The sequence below is a fragment of the Pezoporus flaviventris genome, unplaced genomic scaffold (assembly GCF_033815535.1).
Source record: "Pezoporus flaviventris isolate CSIRO_AGI_PZ_B2104156 unplaced genomic scaffold, CSIRO_AGI_Pfla_v1 ptg000001l, whole genome shotgun sequence".
In the NCBI taxonomy this organism is placed as follows: Eukaryota; Metazoa; Chordata; class Aves; order Psittaciformes; family Psittacidae; genus Pezoporus; species Pezoporus flaviventris.
In genome coordinates, this window is record NW_026892549.1 from 28,448,506 (window position 1) to 28,471,187 (window position 22,682).

General features: G+C 40.3%; 1 protein-coding gene across 1 annotated transcript; it reads left to right on the forward strand.

Moving 5' to 3' along the window:
- Nucleotides 1–11,370: 11,370 nt before the first annotated feature.
- On the forward strand, nt 11,371–22,310 carry LRIT1 (leucine rich repeat, Ig-like and transmembrane domains 1). The gene is made up of 4 exons (XM_061449838.1): nt 11,371–11,977; nt 14,729–15,195; nt 17,219–17,524; nt 19,354–22,310. The coding sequence occupies exons 1-4, from the start codon at nt 11,856–11,858 to the stop codon at nt 20,322–20,324; spliced, it is 1,866 nt and encodes a 621-aa protein (XP_061305822.1). The 5' UTR covers nt 11,371–11,855; the 3' UTR covers nt 20,325–22,310.
- The last annotated feature ends 372 nt before the right edge of the window (nt 22,311–22,682 follow it).

A 22,682-nucleotide genomic window follows, 5' to 3' on the forward strand; every position in this document is an offset into this window, starting at 1 on the left:
AGACAGTGGTAGATTTTTTGTGGTTTTCCTGAAATCTGTGCTTATATGCTGTGATGCCCAAGAGAACTGATTGGAACTTCAAGGTTGTTGTGAAAACTTGCTGTGGTGTTTGATCTCTGGCATTCAATTTGCAGCTGTTTGTGATGTAGGTAATTGCGTTGATAGATACGCTCTTGCATTTTGAAGTAGGATTCAGGAGGATTTGATATTTGTTAGTCTATACAGATGTTTGGTTTAAGCAGAGCAAAATTACATTCCACCACATAAATCCATTGATATGTTTGTCTTTCACTCATCTACACATCTTGGTGATAAAGAAGGTGACAGTCCTGCCACCTATCAGGGCAAATAACTGATTCAAGGAAAGAAGCAGTGTAAAGAGGGAATAAATTATTGAATTTGATAGAATCTACTAATAGTATTTCTTTTTCCAGTTGGTAAAGCAAAGCTGCATTCGTTTCCTTCTCTGTTTATGTAAGACACAACTTCACATTGTGTATTCTTGTGAAGCCAGTGAAAACATGCATGAAAGGTTTGTCAAAGACATTTATTAACTCCTTAAATGATGGAGTTTTCTGTGATCCCTTTCTACTTTGTGCACTCTTTTGATAGCTACTTGCTGTTTCCAAATTCAGAGGAAAAGGTCTTTCACTCAACCTGATCTTATCTTGCAACTTCAGATTTTGAATTCCCACTGATCTCCTCTCTGCATCAATAAAACACCCATTTCATTCTACCCTCTCACTTAAGAATACTTCACTAGGTACTAATCTGTTTGCAAGGAACATGCAGAAAAAAGATCTGATAAATTCTTGCCAGATGTCCCCATGGATTTTATAAGGCTGTATGGATTTGGTAGGAGCATATTAATCTTTGTAAGATATGCACTGGTACAAGCGCAACAGCAAAAAAAAAGGTGCAGTGCAAAGATAACAGAGCACTCATGCACTCTGAATTTTCTCCAAGCAATCAGCGCAGATTAGTGACATACTTTTTGATATTCACAGCAAGAACTTTGCTAAATTGATGTATTATTATTCCTCTGCTTTCCCAATCTTTTCTTCTGATTCACATTTAGTCAAATTGTCTTTGACTTTTTATATTGAAAACACTTTCCAATGACAAACTGCAGCATTTCAGCAGAAACAGTCTGGGAATACAGCCACATGGGACTTCAGTCTGGTATCAGAGAAATGAGTGGTAGTCCTGGTTCCCATAGGAAAGGCTTCTTTCTATTCAAGGAAAGGAAAGCACAAAAACATGCTGTCTGGAGGCCTTCTAGTTGCAGTTGTGTAAATTTGTTTTGATTTGGAAGCAGTGGTTGGGAATACACCCCAGATTCTAAATAGATGCCTGGCGCTGGCCACAGGAGGACAATGTAGAGGATGATGCAGAACAGCATGTGGACAGGCTTCAGCCCTTTGGACAAGCCTGCAGCCATATAATAGTTGTTCTCTCAACAGTCTGGCAGTCTGACATGCTCCTCAATCTGATTTTCTCTGCAGCTGCCTCCAGAGGTGTTTGGAGGAAGAGCTAGTGGTGAAGGTCTGGGATGGCCAAGGAGGCTTGGGGTGGAGGCAGGAGCCAGTGGCTGTGCTTTTGGGGAGTTAGTGCATCAGACCCAGGTCCAGTGGGGAGGATGCAAAGGGCTCCAGAGTAAGGTTTGTGCTCTCTGTAGACAGGATGGGGGTGGGAGGAGCTGCCTGTGCAGAGGAAGATAGACAGAAGGGCTCGCTGCAAGTGCAGACAAGATCAGAGATAATGGCCAGCAAAAGCTCCTCAGCCATATTGAGCCAAGGTGAAGGAGCTGTAAATTCAGAGTGAATTAGGAAAGCAAGAGGGACATCTTCGGAGTCGGAGCTAGAGTGGTGCTCCATGCAAATTCCTTCAGAAAAGGATGCATATCCCTTATTTCCTTCCCAGATGTCATGCATTAACCCTGTGCTTGGCTAACATAAGGATGCAGTGCTGCCTGGGTCCAGACAGTTGTTCACACTTGTGCTGTGGCCTCGTCTCTGCACTGCCTGGCCTCCCAGTCCTTTCTACCGCTCGAGTTACCCCTCTAGAGAGAGGTAGCTTAATTCATAGTAAATTGAATACATATTTGATAAGTATATGGATATCCACCCAAGCTAGAAAATTAATAAAGTTACTAGAACATTAATTGCATAACTTCTTAGCCTTTGCTGGATACACCAATCACAATCATTATCAAATATGCATAATTGTTGGCTTGATCTGTTGCCTATCTCTCAAATTACATTTTAGACACCTATAAATAATGTTTTGCTTTCAGTTATCCTACAGTTTTGAGGGTCATAAACATGTTCACAATATGCTTAAATATGCTATTTCTCTCTGCTGAATAGGACTTCGAAGGAGAAGGCAGTCCTACAGAGTATAGGATATACCTAACACTGGGGTTGAGGACTTCCCACAGCATACAGAATAATAATTCTTCCAGGAGTTATAGTTCGAAGACCAGTACCCAGTTCTCAAAAGAAGCTCTGCTGTCAAGAGGGACATTAATTGTATTAAGAGAGGATTTGCTCCTCAGCTCTCCTTGTATTTACTGCTCCTCTCATAAAGAAGAAACGTGACTGTCTTTGAACCGTTCCTCAATGAGTCTATCCTACTGACCATGTATGTAAACAAACTTCTAGACCATGTATGACAAAAGAACCTAATTTTTCCCATCACTCTGTGATATTATGTATCTTGCTTGTCTTAGCAGTCTTCTACCAGTGTGTCTCTGTATGGATTTCCCCATTTTTTCTGCTGATACTTCCCTCACAAACATTACTTAAGCCTGAATTCTCCATAGCTTTCCTTGACTTTAGTAAAAGATCTGTGGTTACATTGAGATTGATTCATCACCTCTAAACTTTTCATATAAAAACCAAATGTGCTAATTATCTTGCACATCCAAGTGCACTTTCCAGTGCACATTAAGGACAATCAACAGAATTATTTATAAATTACACCTGTGAATTAACCAGGACTCCCCCCCCCCACCATTTCCATAAAGTAAGTGTTACTGCTTTTTTTAATACTTTCTAATTGTTTCAGCTTCTGTCATCCAACCGTTTGAGTTCAGTGTAATAAGCAATTTCTTCTGGCTGAGTTGCCTTTTATAATGGAGTGGAATGAGACTTGCAAAAACTATGTTATGTTATCTTACAAAACAAAACTAATTATGATGAAGGCAAAGCCTTCGGTTGTGCTTTTGTTGTCACCTTTAATGTGAAAATGCTGCTGAATTATTGTTTGTTTTGTAGCTAGCTAATGAAGGAGGAGTTTTCATAATGATAGTTCCAGGCTTTCCCATTCAGCTTTCAGTTACTTTTGTCCTGGTAATTTTTTTTCTTCTTAAAAAAAAACCCCAATCAGCTCCTGAACAGACTCTCTGGTAAGTCAAATCTCCCCATAAAGTGGAAGTCTTGATTAAAAATTACTTTTCAGACAGACAAAATATATGTATGGCATGTTACATGGGTATTTTACAGGTAATCTACCAGTTTGGAATAAAAGAGAATATCCAGGAAAAAAGTGGTTTTGCTTATGTTACTTCAGTGAAATAATCTACCAAACACTTTACATGAGACATTGAAGCAAATATAAATGCTAATTTTAAAACCTTAATGGGTGCATTTACTTAAATAATGTAGAAATGCCTAGAATTGTTGAGGTTAAAATACAGGCAATGAAGAATAAACTGTCAAAAAACCAAGATAAGCTTGGTGTTTTATCCAATATATTAGTTAAAATCTTGATGCCCATTATGATAGATGATTAAACTCTCCCCAGATGACAGGACCTTCCAAGGACCTTGCACAGTCCTGTGCTTCTGTGGGAATTCCTTAGGGAAAACTTCACCTCATTATACATTTCTTGCAGCCTGCAGCCCATGTGCTGCCTGTTGCCCTTGGAGCATCAGCCTTCCTTATGTTTCTTCTGGTCTGAGTGGGACTGTAGGACTTTTTTTGCCCTAGCAAAGATCCTCTGAAGTAAATTGAGTTTCTCTGAAGACGAGTATTCATGGGCTTAATATGACTGTGTCTGAAGGCAGATGGAACAGGGAAGTCAGCGCTTAGAGGAAGCTCCTGACCATCATAGACTTCCCTCATCTTTCCAGGTTTGTTTTTCACTCTTATCTTGGTAAAGATAGGTTGTCAAAATTAGGCCAGTTATTTATCTTTAAGGGTTGAACAAATGAAAGATGAGCCGTTAAGCAAATCAGAAGGACTGAAGTGTGGTACTTTTCCTTTTTGCCCTTCTGTGTCTCAGTATGACAGTTGCAGGCGTGAGAAGCTACCCGAAGCATGCCTGATCCTCTGCTATTGCCTCCCCACACTCCCCCATTCTTATTTCGCAAGTAATTATATTTGAAAAAAATATATATCATGAAGCATTTAGTCCGTTAATAATCAGAATTAAAATAGAATAATGACGTAGGCAACACAATTCTCCTATTATGACCCCACCACATGCATATATATATATATATACATATACATTGCATCACTGAAGAGAATATATTGAGAGGAATTTATTGCTCTGAGAATAATGTTAAGAAAATAGAATGCACCAGGGCAAAGGCTTTCCTTTTTCCTTTTTTCCTACCTTTTCTCCCTTCTTTTGTTTTCTTCTTTTTCTTTTCCCCCTAGATTTTTTGGTCCCTGTGTCTAAGACTTGCAGGTTCCCAGAGGTTTACTAAAACTGCCACATGTACCTAGCCTGCAAAATCTCGAGGCTGTAGGCAGCTGAATCAGAATAGGAAAGCCCATAATTATCAGACTGGAAAGAGGGAAGAGGGTTGCTGTGTAAAAAACTATGCTCTACCTGCATTCAGCAACCAGATAAACAGTGCCTGAAGTTTAATTTTTCTTGTATGCCTGAGGAAGCAAAACAAAACAGGCATTGTTTCCTGAGCAAAGGTGACTCTGCAGGGCTTAGACTAATACTATTAAGGTCCAAATCAGAAAAGGTTGTTGCAATCAGCAATATTTCTGTATGACCCCCTCTGTCATACAGCTGAGGATGCTAAGCCCAAAGTTAGCTGATTTTGTTAAATTGTAGGAACCTTACTGGACTTCGGGAAATGAAGATACAATAAAGAAGAAGGGCCAGGAGTATAAACCTAAAAGAAGTTTTATCCATTTAAAATTCCTATGTCAGATAAGATTATGGTATGTCCAGTCATCAAAATGGACTACAGTGGAGCAGTATATGGCTGTGGCATGTGAGAATAGTGTTTTCTTCCATGAGAATGATGCTACTAGACATTACACTTATGCTGTTCTAGGTGTATGTTTTGGTAACTCTAGGGGTGTGTACATGTGTATACAGACACCTAAATACTTCTCCAGTCTTACTCACCATGTATTTGGTTTCCTTCTTTAGAAGACTTGTAAAAATCCCCTTTAGCTTTATTCTCGTCCAAAGTCAGTCAAGAGCTTGTGGCTGGAGAGCATATGTATTAATTTTTCTGTTCATGATAAATTAAGCTTTAAATCTAGATGTTTATATATATGTATACCTACAGTATCTACTAGATCTTGATTTGTTTCTATGTTTCTTTCTCTAATTGTTGTGTCATGGCTTCTTTGGTTGTGCTCCATTACAGACACAGGTGTCAGTCTTTGATAAAACCTTTTAGATTGCTTATGCCCTACTAGAGCTCCTACACATTTTTTTCAGTATAAATGTGAAATAGTAAGCAAGTTGTAAAGCATACATACCAGCAGTGAGAATTTGCTTCAATGCTTCCCCTTTTCCCTTTTTCTTCCTCCCCCCAGTAACAGCTGTAATGTCAAGAGAGTTGGCATAGCAGAAAGCTGTTAGGTGTCTGTACCATGTATGAATGATATTTGTTTTTGAGTTTTAAAGGTCTTTTTCTGTGTGTAAAAAAACTAGCCAGAAACATAAGTACCTGCAAAAAGATTCACTCTGTGCAACTCAGTTGTGTTTTTCACATTTGTAGGTTTTTTTTTATATTACCTTGGTGGATGGTTTTGTGGTAGTTAAAGCATTTACTAACATGGAATTACACATATTTTCTGTGCATTTATAGTTTTTGGGTGGAAGCATCTTTCAGCTTCCATCTAGTGGGCACCACCAGTTCACTTTCTCCTTAGTGTTCAAGACTAATAGCCTCAAAGACAGGTTTGCAGATGTCTTTTAATAAAGATAGACATTTCCTCTGCTGTCTTCCTTCTGCAGAGGAGCTTACAGAGAGTTTGTCTCAAAAAATTTTGCATATGACACCAGTGGCGTGTGTCTGTCCCACAGGGGCCTTTGGAGAAGAAGAGTAGAAGAGCCATGCCTGCGGTGGCTGGCCCACTCCTCCCTTAACATGAGGCAAGATTTAGTGTCACCTCCTCCACCCTAGGGCCAAACTTGCCTTGCTAGTTACTGAGGGGATCATCTCCCATTGGACCTGGAGGTGCTGGGTACCATAGCATCACGGACACCAGCATTTTAAATTTTGCATCAGCCGTGATGAGACCTGCCTAGGTGCACAAGCCCAAGAGGGAGGAGAGAGGGAGAGACCAGGTGGATTGGTGCATACCTCCATCTTCTGCTAGGCTTGCTTCACTGAGCATTGCTGGCTGCAATGTGGCCTTGTGAAGCGGCTTCTGCCGCATGGGCAGAAATGGGTCAAATGCTGCATGCACAGGGGAGGTGTATGCATTTATCTTCCCCTTGGGTTAGAGGTTTGTACTCACTTCTGCTGTTCTGTACTGGTTATAATAACCAAGGTAAATGTATGCATTTTGTCAAAAAATAAATACCTCTGATAAACTTTTAATGTTCCATGAAAAAATCCTGTTTGGGTCTATTTTTTTTTCTTCAGCATGCCCAGAAGTCTGTTAATGACTTTAGTCCTATAGGTCTGGAGGAGCTGCCTTCAACAGCATTAAGTGCAAGATCCAATTTAGAATGACGCAATGCATTAACGTGCTCTCTACTTGCATCAGTGGGAAGGATTTTCCACTTTAAAAGATATGCCCTGCCAGAAGGTTCTTGGAGATGCATTTGCCTAATGAATTGATTTTGTGTCTGGCTTGTGTTGCATGCTAATAAAACCTCTCAGACAAAATCATGATAATAAGGTATTTTATGGCTTTCATTTATGCTAAAATACGCTGTTTTATTTGCTTTATGCCATATTTCTCTTAAGTATATGGGGAAAAGAAGTAAAAATAAATTCTGTCCAATGGCAATGTTAAAAATGAGTGACTTTGTAGAGCCTGAGTTCATCACTCAAGTTTTGTTTTGAGCTTGTGGGTAGAATCTGTTGATAAATCAATTCTGGGTTCAAAAGTCTATAGGGGATGAAAAATGGAAACTATAATGTCTAGTGAACTTAATCCTATTAAAACAAAGTAAGACAATTTCTCCACTTTATATATCACTAAGAAAAGATTGCCATATACTGAACTTTGTTAACAGTAGGCTTTGACCCCATTTGCTTTGCATTTGCTTTCACCACAAAAATAAACAGGGGATCTGGCTATTCTCAAAGAATGCAAACAAAATGCTTACGTTTTTTGCTTTTTTTTTAGTCTTTGGTTTTCTTTTTTTTTTTTTTTTTACATGTGATATTTTTAGCTTGATGCAGAGAAGAAATTGTTTACTTCCTAAGTAAGCAGCAAGGAGCACAATTTTTATGATTTAGAGTGCAGAACTGTACCTATGGAAGTGAAGGTCCTAACTCCCACTAGTTTCATTATGGAATGAAATTCACTGTCATGAAAAAACTGTTTTTACTCTGCACTGCAAAACAATCTCACATAAATATCACCTGCACCTACAAGAAAGTTAGTTAATGAGTATTCATTTTAAATGAAGTAGCATAATGTGTGAATACCTGTTCAGTAGTTGGGAGGAGGTAATACGCCTTAAAAGTACCATGAAGATCTAGAAAGCTGTTGCATTGCAAGCAAATGCTTCAGGACAAACCAGAATTGTGTGTAAAGTTGAGTACATGGTCTGTTCAACAGAGTAGCTAGATTTCACTTCCAGTTTTGTCTCTTCCATGTCCCTGAATTAGGGATGGAGTATGGGTGTAACCAGACGCAGCATCTCCTTGCAGCCCACTCACGGATTCTGCATCACGCATGCTTGCAGTTTCTGTCATGTAATCCCTGATGTGCAACTACTGGCATCTATCCTTATGTTTGTAGGCATGTCATTTCATTGCCCTTGTTTTACTAATTCTCCCTCTTCTGCCTGCTCCTTTCTGTTAAATCTATGAAGCCTATGCACCAGGGGAAAACATCTGCTCCCTGTGCACCAAGGCCTTACTCCTTAATGTAACCACTTTTATTTATCTCGTTTTATTAATCTCTCAGTCTACCACGAGGTATTTCTCTTTCTTGTTCAGAAGTGAGTCTGTCATGTTAACTAAATAGCAGCATTCTAGACAAAGTGCATAGCATTAGCAATCGCTAAGGCATGCTTTATTTATTGCTGTTGGTTTTTATAAATTAGGTTTACATCTGCTGCTCCTGGCATTTAGTTGTAACGTAGATGTTTCATTTGTGAGGCAAAATTGAGGTTTGTGAAAACAGATCTTACCATACAGTTACTGGCTGCTTTCTACAAGTTTATTGTTCCAGAGGCCCAATGGAGGGACACCACTTTATCATATGCATTCAAAAAGAATAGAACCAAGAGGTTAATTATGCTGAATTGCTTTTTCAAGTAGAATTTAACTTCATTCGGGAGAGAGATGTTTTGGTCAATGTTGCGAGTATTTAGCTGAGGCAGAGTCTGGGTGGCAAGGCAAGTTGACCAATGAGTGCACTAAAAAAACCAATGAGCTTGGTCTTAGCTGGAGACCATTAAGGGCACTAAGAAATCATTAAATCTAGAAATGAGGCCTAATGGAAGTCGATGGGAGAACAAGAATGGATATTTAATGAGCAGCAGTGCGTCATGATCTCATCTGTTCAGAAATAAATAATGAGATACTTGAATTTCTCTTTGAGCAGCAATAAATGTAAAACATGAAAATAGCATGGGAAAAAAAATGCTTTGGGCCATCCTCTCAGTACGTGATTTTGACAAGCCTTAATTAATTGTTGGAGTTACTTGTTGAACAAGCTTATGTGAAAGTATGGCACCAGAGAATGTCTGCTTAATAGTTAGCTCCAAACCACATCTAGATTATCTTGAAAGTCTGAGAGTTCATTACACGGTATTGAAAAATTGCCACTGTAATTTCATTCTGCTGAAGAACACAGAATGGATGAATCTGCATGAAAACAGCTATAAGCCAGAAATCCTGGCAAGCAATTTTAGGAATAATGCCTTATACTGTTGCAGTAACACGCTCATTACCCTTCAGGTGGTTTGCATGTAGGGGTAGGTATGTTGTTGCTGCACTTCTGACTGGTAACTTCTCATTATATATTTGAAAGGAAAAGCAAAATCAACAGGTCTGCAATAGGAAGGGGTGTTGGAGAGGTGCAAGATGAACTCAAGCTGGAGATACTTCAGTCAGTTTATCCCGTAGGGATCTTCCTCACACAGGCAGGTCCTCAACCTAGGTAGGAGAGAGGGGGCTATTGGAGAAGCAGCGGAGATGTGAGGGTAGTTAGGTCATGTAGCCTTCTGCATTCATCTTAGCTGGGGAACTGGGCTCCCTTAATTACCACTGTTGCCAACAGGGAAAGAGACGAGCTTTGTCAGCAGGCAATTCAAGTTGCCCATGTTACACTTATTTTGGAACATCCTGACCATCTTGACAGATACCTTTGACTAGTCTTTTGTTAGGGACCTGAGATGGCTGCACAAGTATTGGAAGAGATTTGAGGTAACGTCCACAGGAGGTCTTCAAAATGTGTCTGTCTCTCACAGCACTCTCGCATGGAAGCTTTGCATGTTGAATGGTCTGTTGTGGTTTTTCTTTGGTTGGGTTTTAAAATATTTTCTTCTAAACTCTAAAGTATCTTTTGGACCAGATTGTTCATATTTCTTCCTTAGCTTTACAGCAGCTTATATGATTTGATTCTTCGATGTGTCTCTGCAGAAAGGCAGCTGTAGATACAACCAGGCTTTTAAAAAGGTGCAGAATTGTATCTCCTAAGGAAATCTGAATTTAAATGGTTATCTACAAGAGGTGGAAGGAAAAAGCGATAGCACCTTCAAACACTGAGAGAAGAGACTGTGATGCGCACTTTTCCTTATCAATATGACTTTGGTTAAGATCCAGGGAAACTTAATCTTTTAGAGGAATCTTTGTGGTTGTAATTCCTTTCCCCTTCTTCTCCGACTTTATGTAAAGAAAAGGGAGGCTGAGAAGTGACAGGTGCTGAAGGGCCAGCAGAATGCAGGTAGTTTCTGCTTCAACAAGCCACATTTGATCCCACACTCCCAGTTTTTTTGGGTGAAGCAGATGGCAGAGTTCCTATTCTCTAATCACAGGGTCCAGGATTTTAGTAGAGTTGCTCATGTTTTATGTTGAATGAGGCACCTGGGACTCTCCCCTGGGCACTGAGGCTTTCCTGAGCTCCAAAACAGGAAAAGAAATATTTTCCTAAAGCATCTCTGAAGGAGTAGAAGTAGTCTCTGGTTGGTGCTGTATTACTAGCTGTTCAGCACTACTCAGTTACTTCTCATTTCTGTTAACTTTTAATTTGTGTTTTCTGTTTTGTATCGGGCACAGAGATCAATTTTTCTGCCAAAGCTATAAAGCAGTATAGCTAGGAACTGGGGGAGTAGCAATCTGATCAGGTTGAAAGTAATAATCTATTAGTTTCTCCAAAGCTTTTTACTTTTAAGAGTGTTTCACATTTGTGGTGTGAGTGATTCATATACATTTACATGGAACAGAAAAGTCTTTATAAACAGATGTCATTGGTAGTATGAATAAAATTCTCCTCCCATCTTAAGTAACAATTTCTTAAGCTTTATTTTTGTGCATATCTGGGCTCTACTCAAGCATTGTGTTCTTCGGAGTCAGATGAAGACAGCTGAAAACATGGGTGGTCTCCACCAGCTTTGCAGTTATGGCTGCCTCTGCTAATAGATGGAAACAACTGTCCTCAAGGAGAGTAGACAGAAATAAATTGACAGTCAGTCCTGGGATGTCCTTAAGACATCCCATCTGAGATTTTCTTAGCATCCCTAGAGCTGTTCCCCCACCCTGCATCAGGTGGTATTCCTGAAAATGGTCCCTCATCTGAGCTTTGCTGTATCAGCAAGATAGACCATGGTGCTCAGTCCTTCAGGTGTGTGCTGGTCCTGGCATAAACTGAAATATGAGCGTATTTACTGGGTTCTTCATTGTTTATCAATATCAGGCATGTTGCCAGTAGTTCAATATTTGTTTGATCAAAGTAGGAGATTTAAAAGAAAATTAAGCATTTTAATATTGTCACTCTATATTTTTAGTATTCTTATATAGGAGGCTTACATTCCATTAGCAAAAGAAACTATTTTTAAGTACTCTGGTTCCCTGTGAGGAAGTAAATTACTGCTAATTCCTAGTCAGATAACAGTTATCTTGCTTGTGATGAAGGTCCCCAAAAAGTATCTTTGCTGATTTCTTGCAAAAGAGCCACAGATTGCCCAAGGAAGTTGTTTTGATGGTGCTCCCTGAGGGAAGAAATACTGTCAGTATGGTTCCAGGAAGTAATAAGCACCTTCATGAAAATAACTCAAGTCCCCATCCTTAATCCCTGCCTATCCTTTTTTATCTGATGGACTCAGCGAGAGCTGGAAGATCACAGTGCAGCTGAAAACAAAAGGGAGTTAACAAGATGTGACCAGTCAATGGATAAAACAATAGGCGAAGCCCTCCACGTTGTCTAGTTCCCAGGTGTCCTTCCCATGCACAGGTAGCCATGTGGATCCTGGTGAGTTTGCTCTGCTGTGTAACGCTCGGAGGGCTGCCACGGGCGGGTGGCTCGTGCCCATCGCAGTGCAGCTGCGCCTTCCACAGCCTCAGCGAAGGGACGAAAACCAGGTATGCCGATATCTCACTGGGGGTTGTTGCTGCTCTTTCTCTGGGTGTTGGGGGTTTTATTTCTTTTCCTCCGTAAGGATGCTCGCAGGAGAAAATATTGCTTCCAGACTCCCTGTCCGTTATTTTTCCAGTTGCTTTGCGCTCTAGCTTTATTTGCAGAGGATTAGCTTCTAAAAACACAGTAAGCTGATTTCAGAGAAAGCGTTTGGGCATCTTGTCTGTGAGAAGTGACATAATTGCCACTGGTGCAATAACAAAAATGGAATAAAGTTTAAATATTTTCTTTCTTTTTTTTTAACGTTTATGCTGAAAATGCTAGTTTAAAAAAAGCTTTATTCTGCTCTGTTGGTTTGTTTCTGAAGTGTAACTAGATCTGGCTTATGTTGTGGTACTACAAACTGCAGTTCCATTTACTTGAAAAATCCTTCAGATGGAGATTTTAGATGAGAATGAACAACAACAAAAAGATAATAATAATACTAAAAGTAAATTCATATAATACTGAAACTTTAAACTTTCAGTTATAAAAGAAGACAAGACCAGAAGGACACCTATTTTTGAATACAACGCCCTTGTACGGACATTTCACTGGAGGACTGTAATTAAAAAGTCTTCCTGAAGGGTAATCACAAAGTAATGATCTGACTTAAATGAAACGCAGGCTACATTTTTATAAGATGTGGCTCACAGTAGAGGAGGTTTTGTGACAGAGATACAATATTTGCAAAATCCTTTGGAAGAAATCTTTCCTAGACAAGACCACGGTACTGAAATGAAAGGCTGTCCCCTGTATTTTGGATCCTCATGAAATAGATCTACTTTCTTACTGCTTTTATGGTGCCATAGATTTAATACCAGAAACTTTCCCAGTAAGAAGCATGATAGAGACACTAGTAATCTGCAATTGTTAAAAGGGAGTGCAATAGTGGGAGAACCAATTATTGCTCCATAAATGTCAGTTAGCAAGGAAATTTCTTCTCACTGACTGTAAAAAGCTGTACTGTATTATGGTAAGACACGTAATAGAGGGAATATCCATTAAGGAGCGTAATGTGACTTTTTTTCTATGTTATGATTCATATTCTCACTAGTAGAAGAGATTATCCCGTAGATTAAATGTTTAGTGCCCACTGACATGGTTTAGGGACAATATGAGAAGCACACTGGTTTACTGCCATAGTGCCTCTGTCATCAAACATTTTGTGTCATGCCTGCACACACACACATACTCACAATGTTTTATTGAAAGAGGATTTCTGGATTTTTCTTATTTGATAGATTTTTATCTTTCTCAACATCTCAACTTTCAGCTGAGGGTAAGCAGGGTTTAATGCCACAATAAAAGTGCTGGATTAGAGTAATGTACTATGCTTGGTTATAAATTAACAATTTAACTATAGGCTCAAATAACATTTAATTCTGGGAAGCTTGCATGAGCAGTTCAGCTATGTTATTTGTTTTTTGCTGATAGTAGAGGAGTAATTGTTTTCAGCCAAAACCAATCTGGTTTTGACAGCTTTGCAATATTCCGTTTATGAGTCAGGCAGCAAGATAAGAAAATGTTACTTGACTGATCACACTACCTTTCTTAAGGTATCTTGTTTAGCCTTTGGAGTGGGACATGCCTATCTAACCTGCTACCTTTTGCAAGGTGGCTTTGTATTTTGTTAAGAACTTGTTTTTCTCTCATTGCTCATAGACAAATTAAAGTGCAGTCTGAGAGACCTATTTTGTCTCCCTTCATTCCTCGTGGCCATCTACAATCCTACATCTTGGCAAAGTCAAAGTCAAAATTTCTTGTACAAAGGCTGTAAAAATACAGCATAGGGTTTTTATGATTTGACCTTTATAGACTAGAAATATGAAGGAATGATTAAGACACATAAATCTGCCTTGTTTCTAGTATAGCATTTTCCAGAGAGTTAATTTTCTGCACTTTCAGTCTCATAACTCTACATGCCTCTTTCTTTGTAGAAGATTGGCTCTTGCTAGTCACTGTAGGGGAAGAAGGTTTCTACTATGAGGGTGGTGAGGCTGGAAGAGGTTGCCTAGGGAAGCTGTGGCTGCCCCATCCCTGGCAGTGTTCAAGGCCAAGTTGGATGGGACTTTGTGCAACCTGGTCTCGTGGAAGGTGTCTCTGCTCATGGCCAGGGAGGTTGGAACTAGATGATCTTTAAGGTTCCTTCCAACCCAAAACATTCAATAATTCTGACTGTACACACCTTCCAGACTATTTCATAGTAAAGCAGACTTGCTGAAGTGTATTTCCAGTGGGTTATCTTTCTTATCCTCATTTCACAAATCAAAGATCCTGCACCATATTTAATCTATATTGCTTATTGCCATTCCACAAGTCAGCAATGTTTCTTTTCGTATGTCTTTCACAGTTCAGTTTATGGATCCTTTTATTCTAACACGCACTAGAATCTTGTGTTGTGCGTGAATGTTGTCACTGCTATCTATCATAAGTACTCTAAAAAAATGAAAGTAAAAAAGAAGCAGGAATACTGTATGGGCCAGACTTAGACTCGCACCACTCCAGCAGAGGCACAACACTGCAATCTCTGCAATCAAAAGGTGCATATGAATTACTGCAAGTTGATGTACTTATGGTGATGATGTAGTAGAGATCAGCAGCAAGTAAGAAATCTTGGGAAAAAAGAAATACGGATCAAAGTCTTACACATCAATAAAGTTTCAAAACCTGTTCAAAATGTGAGAAAGTCACATCCGTGTTTGTTTCTCCATCAGGACAGTGCTATGTAATGACCCAGAGATGACCCTCACTCCCGTGAACATCCCTGTAGATACGTCCAAGCTTCGGATAGAAAAGACAGCCATCCGCAGGGTGCCAGGAGAGGCTTTCCATGGACTCCACAACCTTGAGTACCTCTGGATGCCCTATAACTCCCTGGCCAGCCTCAGCAGGATCACCTTCAAGGGCCTTCATCGCTTGCAGGAGCTGAGGCTGGATGGGAATGACTTAATATCATTCCCCTGGGAAACCCTGGCTGACATGCCACAGCTAAGACTTCTGGATTTACATAACAATGAACTTACCTCAATCCCTCCAGATGCTGCTCGTTATGTCAAGAATATCACATACCTGGACCTGTCTAGCAATAAGCTGATGACTCTTCCACAGGCTCTTATTGCCACCTGGGCCAGTCTCCAGGCCGTTCCTTACTTCCCCAATGATAACTCCAAGATGATCCTAGGTAAGAGAAGTGCCTGTCATTTTGCAGGGGGGCACAAATGTCAGAAGCTCTGCATCTTATTGCAGCGTTTTCACCCACTGGGGTTACCACAGCAAGTACACTCTTGTGTATAATTTAATACCCCATATGAAGTGAGCATATTTGTTTACATATTAACAAACTCATCTCAGGCATTCCCATCACCATAAACTTCATCACTTACTTGAATCTTTGTAACATAAAATTGGTGACTCTTGCTCAAGCCCTTTATATTTATTGACACTAATTTTTGACAGAAATACAAATGATTAGAGCTCCACATCATTCATGTGCTCTTTTCTAACAACAATTGCTATGAAATAGATCCATTTTAAGCAGCATTAAATAAAAAGATAGGTATTTTTTATGTCCAAATTAAAGAGGAATAAAGGCAGCACTTTGCACAAAATTTGGGTCAGGGCTGCCAGTTTGTCTCTTTCCAGAGCCTTTTTTATCTGTTCACACAGAATTAAACCCTAGTCTCCCCAAAGCCACCAAGACATTGTTACAAAGTGTTTTTAATATTGTGAAGTTAGAAGAATCCACCTTTTGGTGATAGTTCTGGGCTCCTCAGAAGTATGGCTTTGGGGTAATTGTTCACTTTTGTCTCTGAGGGTACATTACAGATGACTGTCTTGAATCCTCCTAGATGCAGTATCCTCACATGAGGTTTTGAGCACATTTACTAGTTCTGGGGATTACTACTCAGCCTTTTAGCTGTCATGCACTAGTTCAAATCCATGCCAGGCTGATGATGGTTACGAGTTGCCATCTGCTGTCTCTCCTTGCTATGAGCTGACCTAGCTCCACTGACTGGTTGATCTCTGTACTGTGTGCGTCTGTGTGTACTGCCTCTACAGCCATGTTCTCTGGATAAATTTAAGGAAGAAAAGTGTTTAAACCCAGATGCAGTGGAAAGAGACATAAGACTTTAAGAAGATTCAAACTGACACCTACAAAGCTTGCTCCGTAGCAAATGTTGTTTAAGGTTTCATTAACATCAAGAGAGGAGCAGATTTTTTTTCACCTTGTTTTGCCAGATGCAGTATCAGTTCTTTAAGCCGAAGCTGGCAGTTTGGGATTGCCCATTTTGTTTGTGGCATAACAAGACACTGCCTAGATCATACTCTTTATTTTTCTTTAGAGTCAAGTTACATGTGAAAATGTTATTCCATTAAATATAGATTAGAAGAGTATTCTGTCAAGAAGAACAGTTCACGCCTTGATGATCATGGCCAACCTGAGTTTTTTTATAGCCAGCTGTGCACAGGTTGCTTGTGCCAGGATCCTAAAAAATTAATGTAGGCAAATGACTATAATGCTAAGATTAACACTGTAATGTACAGACACTTCGGCTCCTAGGTCCTATCCTGCTGACACCCATTGGCACCAGGTATATGAAACACATGTCCCCCACAGGAGCAGAATGGGAGAACACAGCTGCATGTTACTGTTTCACTCTGCTCATGACTGCTTCTCATGGAGGTATAAAAAAAATCCATGAATAGTAAAGAGTCAGCCTAGTTCCTTCCTTCGGCTACAGTGCATCATTGTGACTCCTTTTTAGATCCCTTGCTTGTTGGCTGTTTCAGGAAGCACTTTCAATGGTAGCCTGCTGGCTGATAGTCTGTGCCAAGGCTGCAAGCTTTTGCACAGGAGGATCACCCACATGAAACCACAGGATTTTGCCATGCGGGGCAGCAAATGGCAGGGCTTTAGGGGTGCCACAACATCAACTGGGTCTTGGGTGTCTGCCAGGGAATCTGCAATAAATTGTGCATGAAGTCAGAAGTAAGCTGCTAGCAAAAATGCCAGAAGCCACAAAGCCAAGCTGAACTTCCATTCTTTACTTAGTTCCCTTAACTTTAATACATTAATTAATAAGAAGTGCTCTCCCACCAAGGTCCCCCACTTTCAAATCCCTTTCCAAGCCCAGGGAAGATGGTCTGCAATAGCCTTAGAAGGTGCTGTTGGAGTGACTTAGTGCTCTGATTTATTTTGACAGGCTTGCAAGACAATCCTTGGGTATGTGACTGCAGTCTGTATGAAATGGTCCATTTCCTAAATTTCCAGTCTCCTAACATAGCATTCGTTGAGCCCAGGCTGAAATGCTTCACCCCCCGGAGCCTTGCAGGAGTCTACTTCAGCCAAGTTGAGCTAAGGAAGTGTCAAAGCCCTGTTGTGCATACGTCTGTAGCCAAAGTAAAGACCATCCTGGGCAGCACTGTGCTACTACGATGCGGAACAACGGGGGTGCCCATTCCTGAGCTCAGCTGGAGAAGAGCTGATGGTGCTCAGCTAAATGGCACAGGTGGGTTTGGTTTAAGCTTTTCTCCTGCACACGGAATGGGTGAGGGAGACCTGCATGTACAGACTCTTCCGCAAATGGACGCTTCCATGACAATAGATACTGATAAAAGACCCTGAAAGATGAAAGTGGTACAAAATTAATATTCACTATAATTCACAATAGTAGCTTCTGTAATTCACTATTGCATTGTGATTTTTCTATAAACTATGAAATTACTTACATGTTGATGTAAATATCATCAGATAAATGTATGCTGCCATGTAAAGGGTTGGTTTTACTTTGTTTCATAACAGTTGTGGTAGTGAGACAAGTAAGGGGTTTTCTGCAAATCTGTTGGAGAGGAAGAAATACGTCCAGCTGTAGCAAGAGGCTGTATTAAGTCTGATAGTTATTAAGTCACTAAAAAGGCTCAAGGTAAACTCTACATACACTTTCAGGAAAGCATTATCTGTTTTATTTTTTGTTGTGGATCTCTTTCAAGTATAGGAGCGATGCTCACAGCAAAATGGATAAACGTTGCTGTGAGAAGCAGCTCTGCTACGTATTGCACGTCATGTACAACAGAGCAATGACTTCTGCAGATCCCCAAAAGGGGTATTTATTACAAGTGGTTCTACTGCTGTGAAAGAAAAATGCTCTCTCCCCTGTTTCTGTGCACCAAGGTCCCCTCTTACCCTTCTATGCTGTATTTTGTGACCCATTAAATCAGACTTCAGGACCTTTCAATAAAAAGCTAGCTGAAAATTATTTCTCAACAATGGCAGCTTCTGTGCCAATGTTATAGTATGACTGAAATGCTGGTGTTCTGAATAGAAAGGAGTGAGAAACAGCCCACAGTCTGTATGCATGGCTAAGTGCCATAGGAAGATCAGTAGCCTTATGGTTTTTTTTAATATACCCATTCAGTAAAAATTAAACTGAAAAACTAAGCTCTGATGACATTGTATTTTACTACCATTGGAACGTGTCCTGGTTGCCAAGGCTGGATGCTGACCCCACAAGTGCTTAGGAGAAGTTTGCATTGTGTCTTAACCTTTGCCTTTCAGACATTCCCCTGGTTTTTAACTGTCAATGGGAAAGGGCAGAGATGGTATGTACTCATCCCAAGGAGGCTGGTTAAATAAGGAAGAAGGTGCTTTGCCCTTTTTCCTGATTCCACCTTTTTTTTCTGCACAAATAAAAAAAAAATCAAAAAAGAGCTAGTTTTAGGCTCCTGGTAAACCAAGTGAGAATATCGACACACAGCTCTGTATGTATCGTTCAGTGGTAAGTGATCAGACTTCTCTGTGTTTGGGTCAACATGAAAACCTGCATGAATTTAGCAATAAAATGGATATTATTTTCCAGATATTTTTCTCTATATAATCTAGACTAATCCATATATGGTTGTTAGAAGAAAATCTCCACTATTTGTATTTTCTGTGACTCAGAGGACTGCATTTAATGTTCAGATAGATTGTGCTACTGTCTACTGCTTCCGCTCTTCTGCTCTTTTAGTATGGTGCCTACATAAGAGCTTTAAAGCTTTATTCTTCCTTTTTTTTTTTTTAGTCAAAGAACCTTTCCTGTTTTGTTTTCAAACTGTCAGTTTGGAGGAAATGGCATCAAATCCTTCATATATACGTGGTCTGAAACAGTGTAAATCCCAACATAATCTAATTTTAGTATTACTGTCCTTTTCTTGGATTTACTTTGAGTTTGCAGTGTTCTTGGTGGCCAAATGATTCTACTATATCTAGTAGACATGTGGCTGATTGAAACTTAGTATTTAAGAAACCATGTTATTAATTTTATTAATTATTGCCTGTTACATTTTTCCTTCCTTGCAGTTCACCAAGAGATTTCCAGTGATGGGATGAGCTGGTCTATTCTGGGCCTGCCTGTAGTCTCCTATCTGGACTCTGGAGAGTACATCTGTAAAGCAAAGAATTTTCTGGGGGCAACAGAGGCATTCATATCTCTCATCATCACAGACTCAGAAAGCACAGACGACCCCAATTCTAATGCCAAAGGCACATGGAGTGGGAAGGTGAGTGGGATGGAAGCAGCTGCCTACAATGACAAGCTAGTGGCAAGGTATGTTATCACCACCTCCACTGTGCCCACCTTGGGCACTGGAGAGGACATCCTCCCAGATGTGGCACAAGATAGCAACCGCGGAAACCTGCTGGTGAGTCCGCCTACTGCTCAGCAGGAGCCAGAGCGAATGGTGAGGTCTGTCAGGGTGATAGGAGACACTGACCAGAGTATCACCCTGGCCTGGAAGGCTCCTCTGGCAAAGAACACAACAGTATTCAGTGTTCTCTATGCAATCTTTGGAGAGAGGGACATGCGGCGGATCAATGTGGAGCCAGGGAAGACCAAGGTCACCATTTATGGGCTGCTGCCAAAGACCAAATATATTGTGTGTGTCTGTGTAAAAGGCCTGATCCCCAGGAAAGAGCAATGCATCATATTTTCCACAGATGAAGTCGCCAGTGCAGGAGGGACCCAGAAGCTCATCAATGTGGTTGTCATCAGTGTGGCCTGTGTCATTGCTGTTCCTCTAACACTGGTGGTCTGCTGTGGAGCGCTGAAAAGGCGCTGCAAAAAATGCTTTGTGCGGAAACCCAAGGAAATTCAGGAGTCCTATGTCACCTTTGAAAGCCTGTCCCCCGGGGCCAAGGCAAAAGGTGTGGAAGGAGAATACTTGACTAGACATACCCCTGATGAGTCGAACAGGTTGTTGTCTGCCCGATCCAGTGTGGATTCAGAAGCAATACCAAAGATAGAGGGGCAACCTAATGAATATTTTTGCTGATGGTAACTAGACTGACTGTCAGCTCACTAGATGGAAAGCACATGGCTGTATATATAACTCCCTTCTACAGCACTGCAGGCCACCCTGTCAGTGCTTGTGTTTCTGACATGTTCTGGGGGACGATGCAAGAGGGTTGGACAAGTTTTACAGAAATACGTTGCTCATCCCACATGTGGTTTGTTGCTTTTACCCAGTCAGAAGCTTCTGTGACAATGGCCTCATTCTCCTGGACCACTTTTATATTCATAAGATAAAGTGTGCACACCGAGTGTAAGCATATTAAGCAACATTTCTGAGAGTACTCAGTGTTCTTTAGTACCTGTTCTGCAATATGCTATGTATTTCATTTTCAGTTCTTTTGGTATTTTTTGGTTGACAAACAGGGGAGTGTTTAGTAATTTTAATATAAATATCTGCGAAAGTAAAGATTGAGAGTCTTACCTTTTACATCCCCCATGTTTGCATGAAACATGCAGCTTGATGCTTAATAAATCAGTAATGACAGATGCACTGCAACTGTTTTTAGTATGTCTAACATAAAAGCAGCTCTCTGTTCTGCATTCAGGGAAATGTGCAAAAGAGATAGAAATCAAGAGACAAAACCCAATCCGCTCCTAAGAATACATAATAAAGAGCATTTTGGCCCTAAACTCTGTTGTTAAGATACAGTATCTTTCCGCAGAGATCTTTGAATATCACTCCTATCACTATCACTCACTAGTATTTTCTAGCTGTATTGTAATTAATAAAGTATGTTTTATGTCAGCTGTGCTAGTTAAAAGTCATACAATAGTCTACTCTGCAAATTATGTGAAGTGTTATAACGCTTTGTTATCAGTCTGAAAAACCTATGTAAGGCAGCTCTGCAAGAATCTCCCAGACCAGCCCTATCGTTGCTGCTGGCTCTCTTGACAGAACTGGTGGTGAAGTCCAGAGGGCTCAGTCGGGTACCTTGTGGGTTGGTCATGAAAATATCTTGCTCTGTGCAGAGCAGGGGTATGTGACGTGGTAGCGGAGGGTTATTGCCCCGGCACACATCAGCCATACTTCCACCATGGCATCAGTGATGGCATAGGCTCAGCAAGGACTTCTGGTTTTCAAACAATTTACAAGTTTAAGAACCCTGAAAAAAGCTAATATTCATCTAAGTATACTTTCGCAGTCAGGGTGAGCTAATTAGTTATGTAAGTCCTGCAACCCCACTGGAAGCTGGATCTGAGTGCTTATCACAAAGCACTTCCCAGCTGGATAATTTTCCACTACAGTCCCTCATGTAGTAATACTGTATATAAAGTTTTTCTCTTTGTAATAAGTATTCTTAATGAAGAAAATTATGTATGTTCTGCCAAATGTTGAATGGGAGGGATCCAGCCAAGTTGAAATGTTAACTGATAAAGCTTGCTGAGTTGTTTTGAAATGTGTATTTGTAAATTTATTGGGTCTTCACTCATATTCTAGATGAGTATGTAGAGTGTGGGTTAAGAACAGTCTCCTTGTACAGATGGGTTTCAGTTATGTCAGATTACTTGGCCTGATAGAAAAAGCCAGTCATTTGATCCTAATATAAATATTAGCAACAGGGAATACATTACAATAGTTTCTGATAGGACTCCCTGTATTTCTTACATTAGTGGGAAAGAACTTCTCTTGCACTGGGAGAATTTGTCAAACTCTGTGTAAAACAAAGCATGTTACTTCTATCACTGGACTGCATAGATTTGTGGGCTTACAGATAACATTTTGTAAAATTATGTAGTTTAATACAACAAATTTAGAAATATGTAGTATGTAATAATACTTATTTATACAGATGCAATTCCCAGGATGATTTTTAGAATTTGTCTCCAAAGTAGAGCAAAAATAGTTTTCTAGTAGCAGTTTTTGGGATGAGTTGCAAGGATTGCTGTGTTACTGAGCCTGATTTGTGCCTACCTGCAGGCTATTACTGAGCCTGGATTCTGCAGAAACGAGACTGATGTGGCCCTGGATGGAGCAAGGCTGTCCTAAAGTTCTCCTGAAGTGAACAGAGTGGACTTACTGACTTTCCAGGAAGTCAGGTTTGCAGCCACTGACTGGGAAGGAGAGATACTTACCTTTTGGCTGCTGGGGTAATGTGCCACATCCAGCCCTACCGAGGAGCATCTCTCACCTGCTCTATGTGTGCAAGCTCTGATACACAGTCCCTGAGTCAGCAATGGAAAAGACACCAGGCAGGCCAGCACTGTTGCTCTTTGCTTGTGAGGAGGGAAGGATGGAGAGGTCATCCTGTGACATTCACTGTGGATGTGTTGAGTTTCACACACTATTGGATATTTTTTGCACTTTGAATAAATAGCTATCCCAAGTATAACAAACATG

What these genes read in the sequence shown, in the direction of transcription:
- LRIT1 (XM_061449838.1), top strand. Translation starts at nt 11,856, where the DNA reads ATGTGGATCCTGGTGAGTTTGCTCTGCTGTGTAACGCTCGGAGGGCTG. An exon ending in TAACTCCAAGATGATCCTAG is followed by an intron (nt 15,196 to 17,218) that starts GTAAGAGAAGTG and finishes TTATTTTGACAG; the next exon opens with GCTTGCAAGACAATCCTTGG. An exon ending in TGCTCAGCTAAATGGCACAG is followed by an intron (nt 17,525 to 19,353) that starts GTGGGTTTGGTT and finishes CCTTCCTTGCAG; the next exon opens with TTCACCAAGAGATTTCCAGT.